The sequence below is a fragment of the Terrapene carolina genome, unplaced genomic scaffold (genome assembly GCF_002925995.2).
Source record: "Terrapene carolina triunguis isolate 2854851 unplaced genomic scaffold, T_m_triunguis-2.0 Scaffold85, whole genome shotgun sequence".
In the NCBI taxonomy this organism is placed as follows: Eukaryota; Metazoa; Chordata; order Testudines; family Emydidae; genus Terrapene; species Terrapene triunguis.
In genome coordinates this window covers 34,977,432-34,994,261 of record NW_020664436.1, presented here as the reverse complement: position 1 = coordinate 34,994,261, position 16,830 = coordinate 34,977,432, and the positions used below count along the sequence as shown (strand labels likewise).

Below are 16,830 nucleotides of genomic sequence, written 5' to 3'. Positions count from 1 at the left end.
ATAGAGGTATCCCTGGTACTACACTGAGGCACTGTAATAGATTTTGCCACTATCAAGGTGTCAGAGGGTATCTGTCCCTTCAGACACCCAAAAGGAGCTGCTCACCAAGTGGGCCAAAGAGTATTTTACTGGTATGCTCGGAGACAGTAAAATCCTTACAAATTTTGCAAGAGCAACTGAAAAACGAAGAACACCTTTAAGATGCTGCTTCAGACACAGCACCATCTTAACTATGCCCCCATAGGGACGGTAATAGGAAATTAACATCATAGTACCTTATCCTCTATAATAAAAAATACCAGTCTCTTTGCCCACTACAATTCTAAATCAGGATTTCTATTCATACAATCCAACAGAACCTTCCATGTGGCCTGTGCAATGGCATTAATATAAGGAGTAGTTGCTGCTAGTTGACACCTGCTTCTTCTCCTTGTTTCCAGCTGCACAAGCACAATTAATTGTTTTACTAACAATACTCTAGGGAATTTCCTACAATTAGTTTCCTGCATTTTTGCCAAATATTCCTTGCTTTCAAAAAAACAATTATCCACATGGTGCTGGCATCCCAACAGGGCTGAGTTGCATGTGAAGCAATACCTTAAATGTGCATATACCAATTTTTGTAAATTTGTGTTTGTTTTTCCTTGTAACACTCACATTCTTTTCAGGGAGATATGACGAGACTTTCACTGAGTACTTCCTAGTGCCTTAACATTTGAGTCTAAGATGCTGAAGTCCTACATTCCAGAAGGACAGGCACAGCAGACAGCACTGTTGGGCAGCAGCAACTTTAACTCCACCTTTACAAAGTTTTTTGTAAGTGAATAATAAAAGAAGTAACATGTGGTAGAGTAAGGACCCTCCTCTTTACCTGCTACGGTACTGTGGATGTAAAACATATACGCCATCTGGATACTTTTCCTGCACTGTCTCTCTGTCCAGATTAGCCAGGGCTCTGGATGCATGTGAAGACTGAATGACATGAGGAGACTTCATTGCTTCAGCTAGTATGGAAACCCAACCTAGTTTAAAAATAAAACAAAACACATCTTTCATTGGCTGTTAATTACTAAGAAACTATTATCTGAACTATGATTGCAGAATGGCTTTTCTCATTTAAAATGATGTTTGCCAAAATAATTGTAGGAGCATAAGAACTGCAATGCTAGAACAAACCCTATTTCAATCCAGGTATCTTGCCTCGGACTGTAGCCAGTGCTGGATGGTAGCACCTGTGTAATGCACTGAACTGTGCCAAAAATATTCCACAGTGATGTGGTACGCAATTAATCTCTGACTCCAACTGGTGATCAGAGCACTCTCTCTCTCAAGAAGACGAGTGTGTACCCCCCTTCAATTTCTCCCATCACCCAAAAGGAAGAGGGAGGGGGAAAGGAGCAAGGGAGTAAATCCCCAAATCCCTCAAGCACTCAAGATGTGAGAAAGGTAGAGAAAAGAAATGGCACCTCCCCAGTAGCCCAGTAGAATAAGAGACCTCCAACATCTGATGGGCAGGGAGAAGAAAGGAGAAAAAAAGACAAAGTATGACTGAAATGTCACAGATTCAGGATTAGTAATTCACAGCAGAAATAAGGAAAAGGAATAGATGAGCTGCATACGTCACCTGTTTGAAAACAAATACCTTTCAGAATTAATAAAAATTACAAGAAAATTATGAAAGACACATAGGAATGTAAATTGATTTTAGAAGTAGGATATATTTCAAAGGTTTGTGTAAAATGAAAGTCCTTAAGAGAACATTATCAAATCATCTTTTTCCACTTCTCTGTATTATAATAGCAAAAAATGGCAAAAATAGTTTGTTTAAAATATCACTTAAACTGAACCTTTCTGAAGGGTCAAAAAACATTGAGCTAAGGATACCCACACCCCCTCAGAGAGCCCAATATGAGCCAATACCTCTTCTACCATTCTCTTTCCTCTTCTTCCTGTGCTGGCAGTCCTAACATGGGAAGACAGAATTACTGGCCTCACGGGCCCTTTTCTCTTATCCACCCTGGTAAGCATTTTATGGGGACAAACAAGTAGTCTTCTTCCCAGTTCTGGACTGCCAAGACCCAGTAGCTCTTCTATGGAGTTCTCTTTAAAAATTAGTACATCCTTTGAAATGTATACAGCAGAGAGCATTAAAGGATTGTGAATATCTGTTCTCTAACAATCTCTTCCTCCAGTCTCAGGGATTAAGCACGATTCTCACAGAAACAGAAGGAAGGATTTCACAACATAAAGAATTCCACAATCCCCAGGTGCATGCTGGGCACAAACTCCAAAGAGAGCCCGTTAAAAAGAGACAGAGCAGCAAGACCAGGTAGAAGTTACTAGATCTACTTCAAAAAGAGGAAATTGATGGACTGGCCTGTTCACTCCAGACGGCGAAGGAACAGACCTACTTGGCCTCCTTACAAGAAGAAATCACAGCCAGTAAGGAAATCTAGGCACTATTGGGTAGATAGAGTTTGTGAGGAGGAACGCCAAGAGATTCATAAAAACATCCCAATTCTGATGTTTAGCTGAACTAAGCCCAAATTCTGAACCTTCATCAATGATTTATAATGACTCTGACTGTAGGGATGAGGCAAGTTTGCAGTAACACTGACCATGCTGCTTTGGTCTGTAAATGAATAGGACTTCTGCCTCCAGCACTATTGATCCTGTGTATTTTACAAAAGTAGTAAATTAACTTACAAATTTAGAACATAAATATTGCATCAAGATTGCTTACGTTTGCTTTCTTTTTACCTGCACGTACTATGGATGAATGAAGACGTTCATCCAAAGCCATATTTCCAATGATGCGAATTATGTTCCTTTGTATTTTTGCAGAATCGTTACGAAGCTGGTATATCCTCTGTAGTAGCTGAAGACCTCCATTTGCTTCAATTTTATCACAATGAGTAGAAACCTAGCATTTTACAGTAAATTCAGTGATACTAAGTGGAAGTCGTGCAAACATCCAAATCTGCAAAAGTTTCCTGAGAAGCTCTCTGTACATAGTCTCCATTAAAGCTACTAAGTACTATATCCACATCATATGCAGAAATTCTTACTTAATCTAGGATTTGTTTTTATGTTATGCTTAAATCTTTCAGTTTAACAATTTAAGAAATTATAAGAACTATGAAATACTTATTTTTATTGAATGCCACGAACTCAGAAATGGAGTCAAAAATTTTAGCATGCAAACTGCACAATCATTCCAACTTGACAGCCCAATATTGGGAAGGGGCTGAGCACTTCCAGTTTTCTCCCACTGAAGTAATGGGACCTGAGGATGCTTGACACCTTGCAGGATCAGATCCTAAGACCACAATTCTCCATAACACAACTGCCCACTTTTTCTAAAGCATTGTGTAAGCTGGTACCACTTATTCTGCACACCTACCCGCTCGAACACTCTCTTGTAATCCTTTTTCATTCAAAAAGGTAACATTATTCTAAACAGTGCTTCTGTCATTACAGATCTTCATGGCAGCAACAGAAACCAATGTAGGCAGATGACTGCACATTTATGAGCCATACTGTGGACCATTGCTGTTGAATAGATGCTGGCAGAGGTGAAAGTAAGCAGGTACCGGGGCCGATCAGCTTCCCCTGCGGCAATTTAAAGGGCCGGGGCGGTAGCGGCTGCTGGAGCCCCGGGCCCTTTAAATTGCTGCCAGAGCCCTGCTGCCGGAGCCCTGGGGAAGAGGCGGCGGGGCTCAGGCGGTGATTTAAAGGCCCTGGGGTGCCTGCCGTAGCTACCGCCCCAGGCCCTTTAAATTGTCCCCGGAGCCCTGGGGTAGCGGCGGCAAGGCTCTGGTGGCTATTTAAAGGGTCCGGGGCTCCAGCAGCCGCTACCGCCCCGGCCCTTAAAATAGTCGCCGGAGCCCTGCCGCCACCTCCCCAGGGCTCCGGCAGCAGGGCTCCGTGGACGATTTAAAGGGTCCAGCGCTTAGGTAGCCGCTACCGCCCCAGGCCCTTTAAATCGTCCACGGAGCCTGCCAGAGCCCTGGGGTAGGGCCAGCGGGGCTCCAGCGGCAATTTAAAGGGCCCGGGGCTCAGCTGCCACTACTGCCCCAGGCCCTTTAACTTGCTGCCGCAGCCCTGCCACAGCTACCCCAGGGCTCCAGCAGCAGGGCTCCGGGGACAATTTAAAGGGCCCAGGGCGGTAGCGGCATCCGGAGCCCCGGGCCCTTTAAATCACCGCCGGAGCCCCCGGCCGCCGCTGCTACCCCGGGGCTCCGGCAGCGCGGCTTGGGTGGCGATTTAAAGGGCCCAGGGCTCCCACTGCCGCTACCCTCTGGGGCCCTTTAAATCACCACCCGAGTCCCGCTGCTGGATCCCTGGGGTAGCGGCGGTGGGGCTCTGGCAGTGATTTAAAGGGCCAGGGGCTCCCGGCCCCGGCTGCCGATACTGAAGCGAAGCCCCAGTCCCTTTAAAGCTCCGCCCGAGGCCGGGGCCCAGGGTAGCGGCGGCAGCCCAGAGCCCCCTCCAATGGTGATTTAAAGTGCCCGGGGCTCTGCTGCAGTAGTGGCAGCTGGAGCCCCAGGCCCTTTAAATCACCCCTGGGGCTCCCAGCCACCTCTGCAGCTGGTAGCTCTGGGGGTAATTTAAAGGGCCCGGGGCTCCCAGCTGCTGCTACCACAGCCCCAGCCCTGGGCCCTTTAAATACTGATTTAAAGCGCTGAGGGATTTAAAGGCCAAGCCTCTTCCGGTTGAGGACCCGCTCCCTCCTAAGGACTCCAGAGTACCGGTAAGTCCTTTAAGTTACTTTCACCCCTGGATGCTGGTGACATGAACGTTTCTATTATAGTGTTGAATACTGTGCTGTGGCTGAGTACTGTGCTCTTTGCTCTTCCCTACCATAAATTTAGCTTAGTGGATTTTTTTCAATATGTATTTATTCAGCTTCTGATTTTAGCTATGTTCTACCTGCAGTCTTTCTTGAGTAATTAATATTGTTATGGCAAGTGTCACCAGGTGACGCTGTTACACATAGTCTTCCACTTTCTTTTTCTTAGTGTGCAAGTAAATGTTCAATGTTGGGAAGACATGCTGTATTGTTGTTAGTTTTTGTTATGCAAGATTCTGTGTAGAGGCAATGATCCTTGGGAGGAAGAGCTGCAGTGCGAGCAGTAGGAGAGTTTGCTCTCTGCCTTGGTCTCTGATCAGAGTTAATTCATAATACAGAGTTGCTCTCTGGAAAGTCCACCTTAGTCTTAGACTGAGGGCTTGTCTACAGGGCACCAGCAAAATGCACTAGAGGGATGTGATTTGTTAAGCACTCTAATTGCCCCATGTAGGTCCTGCTACATTCATGCGAACTAAGTAGCTTTTAGAACACACCAAGCGTTAGTGCGCTTTACCCCTCTGGCATGCTTTGTTGTGTAGACAAGCGCTGATATTCCTGAAAGAAGGGACTGCCTATATGACCATGTCTGTTCCAGGATTGATGTGCGTGCGTAAATAAAACAAGTTATTCTTAGAATATACCCAGACTCCACATAACTGATATGTCCTCCACTGAGGAGTTGACATGTACAGCCTTGGATAGCTGTTACCACTATGCAGGGTAGAGGCACTGGCGTCAGAATATGGAACAACAACAAAGTAGTAGAGGAATACTTCACAAGGGCCTCCTCATAAAGTTTATCCCTGACTATTCCCTGGGTGTGCCCCACCGTGAAATCAACTGTAGGGCCTGCCACCAACACTGGAAGATCCATGCTACCCCACGCACCCCCCCCCCACTCTTTCCCATAGATGCCCGGGGGAACTCCTTAAAAGGGAATCTCCATCACTGAAGGAGAATATCCATGGTTGTAGTGGGAGACAATGATAGATCCTGTGGACAGTCCCCACAAACCTCCCACTCCACCCCCACTCATACATGGATTCCAATCCTGTGAACAGCACCTCAGTGGTTTGGGGGAGGAAACGATATTGGGAAGGTTGTGAAGGCAGCTTCCCCCCGCATCCCACACATGCAAAAGGCAAGATCAGAAAGGAAAGTTTATCAATACAGCTGTTCAATTATAGCTGTATACATGGATTACCTTTGAATGTTGCACTAAAGCTTGTAAACAGAAGAGTTCTACTGTCTCTGAAGGGACTTTACTCAAAGTCTCGCAATAAGGAAGCCCATTTCCTCCAAAACACCACAAGCCCCCCTGGAATAAGAATCAATAACAATCAACTCAAATCTCAAATGGCTAAATAAGAGGAGTGGTTCTAGTTATTTTTTTTAAAGTGAAGCGTGCAACAGCCTGTAAAGCTGTTATACCAAGTGCTCTTATGTGTATTACATTAATATATCCCTATATGTTCTGAAATATTCTAATATTTATAAAGGAAAAACAAATACAACAGTCCATTAGATCAGTAGCTTTTATAGAAAACAGTCACTTACCTGTACAGAAACTGTTGTTCTTCAATATGCATTGTGCACATATACATCCCACTGTGGGTGTCTGTACGCTCAATCCACTTGAGCCAGAGACTTTTGCAAACAGTACCACTAGGCTCCCCTGCTCTTCTCATGCACTAAACTGAGAGCATAAAAGGGGCATGTCCATTGCCCCCCTTTCCATTTCTTCTCTCCACTGTCTGTCTAAAGTCCTAAGTAGCAAGAAAGGTGGGAGGGTCATGGAATGTATATGTGCACAACACATCTCAAAGAGCAACAGGGTAAGTAACCAGGGGTGCTGGAACAATTTTTATAGTGGGGGTGCTGACAGCCATTGAACCAAACTGTAAACCCTGTATATGATGGGAACCACTTCAAGCCAGTGTTGCTGCAGCACCCCCACACCCCTAGTTCCAACACCTATGTTTTTTCTCCCTTGAGTGATTGTGCATATATACATTACTCTGTAGGTGACTCACCAGCAGTTTCCTTACAGGTGGTTGGACTTCAGATTATTTGAAAAGAGACTGGAATACCAACTTGCCAAAGCTGACATCATCTCGGGAGGTTTGAGAACTGGCATATGTCTGGAAAAAGGCTTGTATACTAACACACTAAGACAAAGCTAATACTATACAACCATATACAGTAATTTTTTTAAGCTGGTGAATTGAAGCTAAAGAGCAACAGGGAGCTCCTACTCCCACCGTGGGAGGCGAGAAAGAACTGAGAGGGAGGCAACAGACACACCCCTTTTATGCCCTCAGCTCAGCACACAAGCACTAACAATGCCTAGTGACACTGCTGGCAAAATCTCCAACTTCAGTGCACTGGGCGCACAGTGGTGTTGCCAACCATCCCGGTTTCGCCGGGAGTCTCCCAAAATTGGGCTCTATCTCCTGGAGGCTACTGAAGCCAAATTGGGAGATTTTAGGCCACTAAAAGTCCGGCGGTGCAGCGGGGCTAAGGCAGTCTCCATGTCTGACCTGGCCCTGTGCTGTTCCCCGAAGCAGCCAGCATGTCCATGCAGAGCCTAGGGGTAGAGAAGGCCAGGGGGGCTCCGCACACTGCCCCCGCCCCAAGCACCGACTCCGCAGCTCCCATTGGCTGGAATTGTGGCCAATGGGAGCTGCAGGGGAGATACCTGCAGGCAGGGGCGGCACGTTGAGCCCCCTGGCCCACCCCACAGGGGCTGCAGGGACGTGCTGGCCGCTTTCAGGAGCAGCGCGGGGCGATGGCAGGCAGGGACCCTGCCTTAGCCCCGCTGCACCGCTGACCGGGAGCCTCCCGAGGTAAGTGCCGCCCCGCCAGAGCCCAGACCCCCTTCTGCACCCCAACCCTCTACTCCAGCCCTGAGCCAGCACCCCACACCCCCTCCTGCACCCCAAACCCCCTCCCACACTCTAACCCCCTGCCCCAGCCCAGAGCCCCCTCCTGCACCCAAACTCCCTTCCAGAGCCCACACCCCTCACCTCCCACACTCCAATCCCCTGCCCCAGCCCTGAGCCCCCTCCAGCACCCAAACTTGCTCCCAGAGCTTGCCCCCCCTCCTGCACCCCAACCCCCTGCCCCAGCCCAGTGAAAGTGAGGGTGGGGGAGAGCAAGCACCGGGGAAGATGGGGGGGATGGAGTGAGTGGGGTGGGGCCTCTGAGAAGGGCGGGGCCTCAGGGAAGGGGCAGGACAGGGCGTGGCAAGGGTGTTTGGGTTTGTCTGATTAGACAGTTGGCAACCCTAACCTACAGTGAAATGTATATGTGCAGACTCACTCAAAGGAGAACCTACTAACTACAGAAAGTATAATAAAGGGGGGAAACACTGTAGGTTTTTTATTTGTATTAATACAATACCATTCCTGCCCCGTATCTCATTTTTACAACAACATGCCTGAGAGCATAAACCGCAAGGATCAGATGGTAGTTAGACCTGTACAGTTGTGAAAACAGGAAGGGAGGATGGAACAAGCTCTCCCTCATCTTTGCATAACCCCACAAAGAGTCTCAGTCCTAGTGGAGCAGAAGCACCATGGGGTGTGGAAAGGGAAAGCTTCACCCACTCTAATATTATAAAATTATACCTTAAATAAATACATATTTTAAAAAGAGAGAACGTTCTGTATAATTCCATCCTGGAGTTAAGAGCTCACCCTTTGTGCAGCTAGAGTCTGACTGCTTTCTCTTAAAGCCAGAGATGTGAAGTACTGGACACATTGCTCAAGATCAGTCTGAGGTAAAGATACCAATAACAATCGGAGCTCATCTTCTATAGCATAATCCTGTAACAAAAGAACACAAATACTCATTAACGCTCTCCAAAGGAACACAGCAGGAAATTATGTGAAAGCAAACAAAGATTTGGAACAACAGAAATTGTTACATGAAGTAATGCTGTAAACTGAAAGGCCTAGTTTGAGTGCTCTGCAACCTAAGCTAATGTTTGTGAAGCACTTGGAAGATGTAGAGCCCTATAAAATGACAGGTTATTATTACTGGTAAGCAAATTTTTCAATGAAAGTCAGCTTTAAATTTCTAGGTTTAGGACTTATTTTATTTCAATGAGGTCTGGAAGAATAAAAATGTGGGTCCTATTGGCCTGTGTTACAGAAATGAAATGGAGCTTAGAGCAGGAAAGCACCAGGGTATACAACAAGAAAGCTTGAAACTTGGCCCTCAATTGCATGATGATCACCACAAAAATAATGGTGCAGATTAAGACTAAATGGTTTCATCAACCAACTACAAAAATAATAGCATGATTAAGAAATTAAATTATGGCATTAAAGAGAGAAATAAAATAGTTAGCACTTGTATATTTCTTTATCTTTGAAGTATTTGTACAAATATTCATTAAGAAATCCACAAAACACCCCTGTCAAGTAGGTGGGGTTGGGAAAACAGGTACAGTGAGGTTAAGTCATTTGCCTAAGGCCACACACTCAGGATGAGAAAAAATGCAAGCTAATGGTCGGAATACAATTTCTGGAGCTAGTGACTCGTGAGTTCGAACCCTCTTTCTGATATTGCCTCCATCTGCAGCCTTGGTCTTGGGCAATTCTAACCTGGTCTGGCTTATTTTCCTCATATATGAAAATTACCTACCAGTAAATCAGCATCTCTGAACATATCATTTGATTTGATTCTCTTTCTTGGATCCTGTGCTTCTGGAGATAGACATGGGGGAACTTTCCTTGCTTTCAAATGATTTTGATCTTTTATGGCACTGGTAGATGGATATGCACAGACCAACAGTTGCCGCTGGAACGTTTTACTTCAATTCCTCAATGAGTAGGATGCAAAGACCTCCCTAACCTCTATATACGGATATCCACTATATCAGTTACCCAGTGATTATACAGCTGGAATAGTAAAAATATACATATCTGTACTCCAGTATGCCTCAAGCCTGAGAGGTTCAACTGTTTGGAAATAGTTAGACCCATGGTCATATCCACGTTGGACTGATTTAATCAAAGTAATTCAAGTCCAGGGTGGATAAAAATCAATTATTATTTTTTTTTTAATAAAAAAAAATGGATTTTTTTTATTTAAATCAGATTTTTTTTTATAAAATTATTTTTGAGGAAAAAAAACTATCTAAAGATAGTTTTAATTAAGATACATTATAGCTCTAAGATATCTCATCATGGAATAGGGATTATAAATTCTAATTCTATAGTATGAGACAATGTATTCATGTAATGTTTAAGAAAAGTTTTGTAAATGAGTTCCAATCATTCATGGATTAGGGACCCAGTCTTATGTGGTTCCAGGGGCTTCTGTATAGATTATTTAGGTTAATCTTTCTATCTACCCAATGGGACTCAGTGCTCAGTCTAGAAGATACCATCAGAGATGCTTAGTTTTGCAGTTCTCAAACTGTGGATTTGTGTCTCCAGAGATAACATGCTTATTAACAGCAAAAATGTTTTTAAACAAATAAATAAATAATATATAGAGGTGAGAAATAACAGACCTCAGCCCTATTGTCCCTCTGCAAATTTGTGTACACAGAGTCAATCCCTTACCTCTCTCTAAAAGTGCAAAGTTTCAAAAAGTTGAATGAATAGAAGATTGTTGGGGGCAGAATAGATCTGGACAAGGAGAAGAAGTCTGGAGATAAACGTGAGAAGGGAGGGACAGGTAGTAGAAACAAAAGTGAAACTGTTGAGCAGCATATTCCAGAAGTCTTGAGGTCTTTCTGAGTGTAGCCTTCATTGATTTGAGATCTACCATACCATTCTCTCACTAGATGGGAAAACCTATAATGGCAGCGGGACGTAACAGAGACCCAGTTTGGGAATAAGAACCATTCAAGAAATATATGTTTGCTCATGATGTTTTAAAGAAAGTCACACCAATGAACTGGTGGAAGTCACTTAATCACTTGGATTCAGAGACTGTTGAAGTGATCATCTCACTTTTAACAGCAGTAGCTTCTTCTGCCGGTGTTGAAAGAATGTTTTCTTCCTTTGGACTAATTCATTCCAAATTGAGAAATCGTTTGGGACCTGAAAAAGCAGGAAAGCTTGTTTTTCTTTTCCAGATTATGAACAAACAGGAAAATGAAGTTGAAGACGACTGAGTTAGCTGCAGAAGACAATATTAATATTAAGTTTCTCATGTTGACCTGGCTGACATAGTCAATTTAATTTTTGTTTTTAAAAATATATATATTTCATTTAACTATTTTAGTTTAAAACAATTTTAACAAAAACAAACCTGATTTTAAAAAACTTGAATGTTTAGCTAAATTCAAAAATTCATATGCTTGTTTTGTTAAAATATTATATGTTTGCTGTTGAAGAAAAAAAAACCAGAATACATAACGTTGTTGTTTTAGTTAAACAAAACAATTTAAATGTCTGTCTGATGATGTTCTCCTCCTAATACAGCATGGCAAGAAAATCCTCCAAACATTAATGATTAACCTGTTGAACTGGAGATAGTTCACCTCCCAGTGACTTCATAAATATCTGCTTCAATTACCTTTGGGAAATGACATAACCAAACAATCATTCATTTCCTGATATAGCTGTAAAACTAATCTGAAAAGTTTTCAAAATAAATCACTTTAAAAATGTAGTGTGTACCTTCTAAAAATGAAATCTCTGAGTTGTGAAGAATATGTATTAAGGTTATAACAACGAACAAGAATGCACTTTTATGTAGAAATCCATGATTAAATCGAGTCTTCCTGACTAGTGATTTAAATCATGATTTAAATCAAATCCACCCTGTTCAAGTCACTGATTTTAATCATGATTTAAATCAGCAAGCAAGAAACCTTGATTTAAATAACTGATTTCAATTGTGTTGTGCATGTGTACTTAAGTTATTTTCTACACAAAGGTTAATTCTCATTAGTTGGTAACATTAAAACATATTGATTGATAGAATCTACAGATTGATTCGTAACTAAATATAGCCTTTATATTAAATTTGGTGTTTCTTTTTGCTAACCAGGGTATACTAGATTTATACATATGTATTTAAGCAATTACATAGCTTAATTTACATTTAATTCAGATTCTTACAGTCTCCCTTTTTTATTACATTAGAAAATCTTGAGTGATGCATTTCTTATTTACTAGATAATTAATTTTTTACTTGTGATTTGTGTCAAAATCTATTTGAATGGAAATTCAAATTCAATTAAAAATGCACAAAAACAGCACTGTACATTTTGTTTTATTAAATAAAGCTACCTTAAAAGTACTGAATAAATGAGAAAGTTCTTTTCAAATCATGATCTGCATTTAAAGCTAACTGATTTATTAAACAAAGGATGTATTATTAACTGAAGTTTATGAACTGAACTGATTGTTTCTGGCCACCATGTTCAGGTTTGCAGTTCCTCTGCATCTCACTGTGATTTCCCCAGAAAGTCTGACCAGGGTCTAGCACCTGTGATTAGCCTTTCTCCAGGGGCTACAACAACGTATACCAGTTACCAGCCAGCCTTCACAAAGCAAAATACATTTATTCTTAGGGTAAAAGCATTACAGAGGCAACATATGAAAAACAATAAACATTCCTATATGCATGCTAAAAGTTACCAGATGTAGGGTTACCATATTTCAGCAAGCAAAAAAGAGGACGGGAGGAGCCCCGCCCCCATCCTGCCCTAGCCCCGCCCCTGCCCCTCCCACTTCCCGCCCCCCTCAGAACCCCCAACCCTCCTCCCGCTCCTTGTCCCCTGACTGCCCCCTCCTGGGACCCCTGCCCCTAACTGCCCCACAGGACTCCACCCCCTACCTAAGCCTCCCTGCCTCTTGTCCCCTGACTGCCCCTTCCTGAGACCCTCCCCCCATCCTAACTGGCCCCCTAGGACCCTACCTGTACCCTGACTGCCCCAACCCTTATCCACAGCCCCACCCCCAGACAGACCCCTGGGACTCCCACGCCCCATCCAACCACTCCCCACCCCCTGACAGCCCCCCCCAGAACTCCCGACCCATCTAAACCCCTCTGCTCCCTGTCCCCTGACTGCCCCCTCCTGGGACCCCTGCTCCTAACTGCCCTCCAGAACCCCACCCCCTACCTAAGCCTCCCTGTTCCTTGTCCCCTAACTGCCCCCTCCTAAGACCCCCCCACCCTAACTGCCCCCCAGGAGCCTACCCCCTACCTGTACCCTGACTGCCCAAAACCTTATCCACCCCCCCCAAAAAAGCCCCCCCCCGAACTCCCGACCCCCCCGTCTCTTGACTGCCCCCTCCAGAACCTCCCTGCCCCTTCTCCGACCCCCTGGCCCCCTTGTTGGCCTTCGCCTAACGTCTCTGTGAACTTGCTCAGGAACGACCTGAGCCGTTCGTCCCGGCACGCTGGGCAGCGGGGGAGGAGCTCCAGACTGCCGGAGGCGATCTGCGAATGCAGGGAGGGAGGAAGGGAGGGAGTGATCTCTGCTGCAGGGGAGAGGAGGGGCTCTCTCTGGCTGTCGGAGCCCCATGTAAGTGGCACCATCCGGCCGGCTGCACTGTTAGCCGCGCGCTCTGCATGGAGGGGGAAGTCCGGACATTTACAAATTCCCCCCGGACGCTATTTTTAGCTCAAAAAGCCGGACATGTCCGGACGAATGGTAACCCTACCAGATGTCACCCATCAGTCTCATGGGGCCCTAGCTGCCCAAAGTCTTTCCAAACCTTCCACAAGGGTTGGGCCTAGGGTGACGAGACAGCAAATGTGAAAAATCGGGACGGGGGTGGGGGTAATAGGTGCCTATATAAGACAAAGCCCCAGATATTGGGACTGTCCCTATAAAATCGGGACATCTGGTCACCCTAGTTGGGCCCCACCTTGGACAGAAGGTCCTGTCCATTTCCCAAATCAAAAGAAGGCCCTATGTTGGTTTAAACCCACCCTTTTTATACCAAAAGCCCTTTGTTTGTTTGTTGGTCTATGGAAAATCCATTTAGAGCCAGTATATGCAAGCCACCCCAGCAGGTAGTACGGCTCTGGAGTTGTTTGCAGTTTCAGAGACTAGCCTTAATCACCCCCCACTGTTTTTAGTTCCTGTAGGAGCTGTGGTAATCCTCCTCTACCTACCCTCCCGCACCCAAGCGGCCTACAATCCCTGGCCCACAATCATACATATTACATTAACCACTCATAAACAAAATACAATAGGGTCTCTTTAAAATAGTGCACACAGCTGCAATCGGTCATAAACTGAAGTAGCTGAATAAATTGAAATGAAGAAAATATTCTCTCTACACTTGCAGAAGAGGCTACTGCTGTTAAAAGATGGTTTACCACCTCAACAAACTCTGGTTCCAAGTGCTTAGCCAGGGCCTTCCCTTAGTACAGTGGTCTGACTTCCTTTAAAATTTGACTGCAAACATGTATTGCTTTAAATTATTTTAACAGATTATAAGAGGTTTAGGCCTCAATACAGATTGCCAATTTCAAAGTTAATTTTAAATGGTTTTTTTTTTAAATAAAATTGTATTTAATTTTAAAAAATCTGATTTAAATAAAAAATCCATTTTTTTATTTTTAAAAAATTCAATTTTTATTCACACTGGTCATATCACATTCCAAGGGTGATAAACCTGACAGTGCAAAGCTACAGAACATCACTGCTACATGCCATATCTAATTTTGCAAGTCTTGAGGCTTAGAATGGACATGTTGCCCATGATAAGGATTCATTTTATTAGATTTACAAAAATCCTCTACAGGTGCCCAGCCCTGGGCCCATTCCATATATTAAATACAGAATACAATATACAAGGACTGCTCAACCCACCTTGACATATAAATAGATACCAACCAGTTAATATAAGAATAAAATAAAAACCCTCCTGCCCTGAGTTCAGCCCTACTCAAATGCCTGGGAGGAAGATGGGCTTTACAGCATGCCCAAGTGGTTAACAAATCCAGGCTGAAGGAGCTCATTTTTGGTAAAAGCAACAGGGAAGGGACAGGTAGGAGAACTGCATCTAAAGCGTCCCGAGGATCTGTAAAATCTGCGTGGCTTGGGAAGTTAAGATGTGACCTGAGATTGTTCTGAATGTGAAATGTCTGCTTAGCTCATTATTTCCCTGACTCTTACTGATTGTGTTGACATGCAGTGCATTTCATCAACCTAAACTCTAACTTAATGAAGGTTCTGGTGTAAGATTTAGCCCTGATCCACCCTACGAAGTTGTGTTGGTATAACTATGTCGCTCAGGGGTGTGGAAACAATTATACTGACCTAACTACTGGTGTAGACAGCACTATGTCAACAGGAGGGCATCTCTGTCAACATAGCTACCACCACACGGGGAGGTGGAGAAACTACGCAGATGAGAGAAATTCTCCTGTCAGCAGAGGTAGCACCTTCACTAAGTGCTACAGGGGCACAGCTGCAGAGCTGGAAGTGCAGACAAGCCCTTAATCGTACTATACTACAAGTGCTGGGGGGGCGGGGGGGGCAGGTGGGGCAGTCGGAATGGCGATAATTATAAATAAAATTAGGAGTAGGAGTAGTCCAATTCACCTCAAAACACTGTTGTGACTTTTGTCACCAAAAGTGACTAGATTCAACTAATTACTCACATTTTCATTTACTTACATCTTTTACTTTTGGTAAGGGAGGTGGTGGCAAAAAAAAACGAAGATCAATATCCTTGGATCGGGCCAAACCGATCACAGTCCTCTGATCACAGGCTTGGGCAACCGTCCTATATTGATAATCTGTAGTAAGAGAAGGTAGATGTTATGGCCAAAACTAGCCTTGAATATTTCAATTAATTTTAGTTGTGATTTCCATAGTACTTTGAAAATATGAATACAAATAGAACAATATTACTGCAATCCACACAAGTTTTCCATGATTCTGTAGTCACAAACTCTAAAGTGGAAAAATAAATGGGTTGTCAGATCAACACAAAACGAAAATGACATTTTAACTTCAGGCATTAATTAATCCTTTTAGGCCAAAATGTGACACTGTAATAAAGAATTTCAGACACTAGCCAATCATATGTGATAGCAAGTGTTTAGAGTTAGTGCTTTGAAAGGAAAACAAAAATCACAAACCAAGGCTATGCTTGCACTCAGGCCTGTGGTCTTGGTTCAGACAAAACTTTGAAATCTGAAAGATTTTTGAATAGTGTTATGCTACATATAATATTTTAGAAATATAGCATCTTAGACCCTGGTGGTGCAAAGACTTACACACAAAAAACTACATTTAATTAACATTATTTAAGGTGGCAAAGTCAAGCAGCCAAAAATTAGGAAATGCCAGAATTAACGTAGCCTATGCAACCTTCAGAATGTCTATGCATTATGATACTGTTTTTAATTACATAATCACATACTATTTTTTCCATAGGACCCCCACCTCATTCAATGCACAGACTGTGCTCACTTAATGAGCAGCTACTCAATATTTTGTTTTATCCTCATTGTTCAATGTATGGCCCCAGGTCTTGTTTACTGCACTCTGGTCAAACACTGTTCGAAGACAGATTTATTAATTTCCTTATGAAGTTTTCTATGACACTCATCACTATACTACCTGAGTACTTCACATACATTAATCTAGCATCAAAAACTCCTAGGAAGAAAGGGAGTATTACCTCCAATTTATAGAAGGGGAGTTGGGCACAGAGAAATAAAGATCAAAAGTATCTACTAATTTAAGGTGCCCAATATAAAACACTTAGGATCTGATTTTTCGGATTATTTAGCATTACATAATTACTAAATATGTTCAAAGCACAGCACTCATTGACTTCAGTGGCAGCTCTGAGCACTCAGCGCTTCTCCAAATCAGACCATAAGGTCTCAAATAAGGGATCCAGAACATGAGGAACACTCAGTCAATGACCACCTGTGAAACATTTGGTTTAAACCACTTGCAGGGCCGGCTTTAGCAAGAGCGGGGCCCGATTCCTGGGGGCGGGCTGCACTCCGGCCGGAGCTCCGGCCAGGGTCGC

The 16,830-nt window shown here is 43.7% G+C and overlaps 1 protein-coding gene across 1 annotated transcript in view; it reads right to left on the bottom strand.

Moving 5' to 3' along the window:
• The window catches only part of SERAC1 (serine active site containing 1), a 53,980-nt gene that overhangs the window by 11,329 nt on the left and 25,821 nt on the right, over positions 1-16,830 (bottom strand). Inside the window, exons 7-11 of the mRNA XM_026649734.1 lie at positions 15,459-15,580; positions 8,551-8,679; positions 6,057-6,170; positions 2,761-2,923; positions 872-1,022 (exon numbers count right to left, since the gene is read on the bottom strand). Coding sequence (XP_026505519.1) covers positions 872-1,022; positions 2,761-2,923; positions 6,057-6,170; positions 8,551-8,679; positions 15,459-15,580 — 679 coding nt within the window. The remainder of the gene's footprint in view (positions 1-871; positions 1,023-2,760; positions 2,924-6,056; positions 6,171-8,550; positions 8,680-15,458; positions 15,581-16,830) is intronic.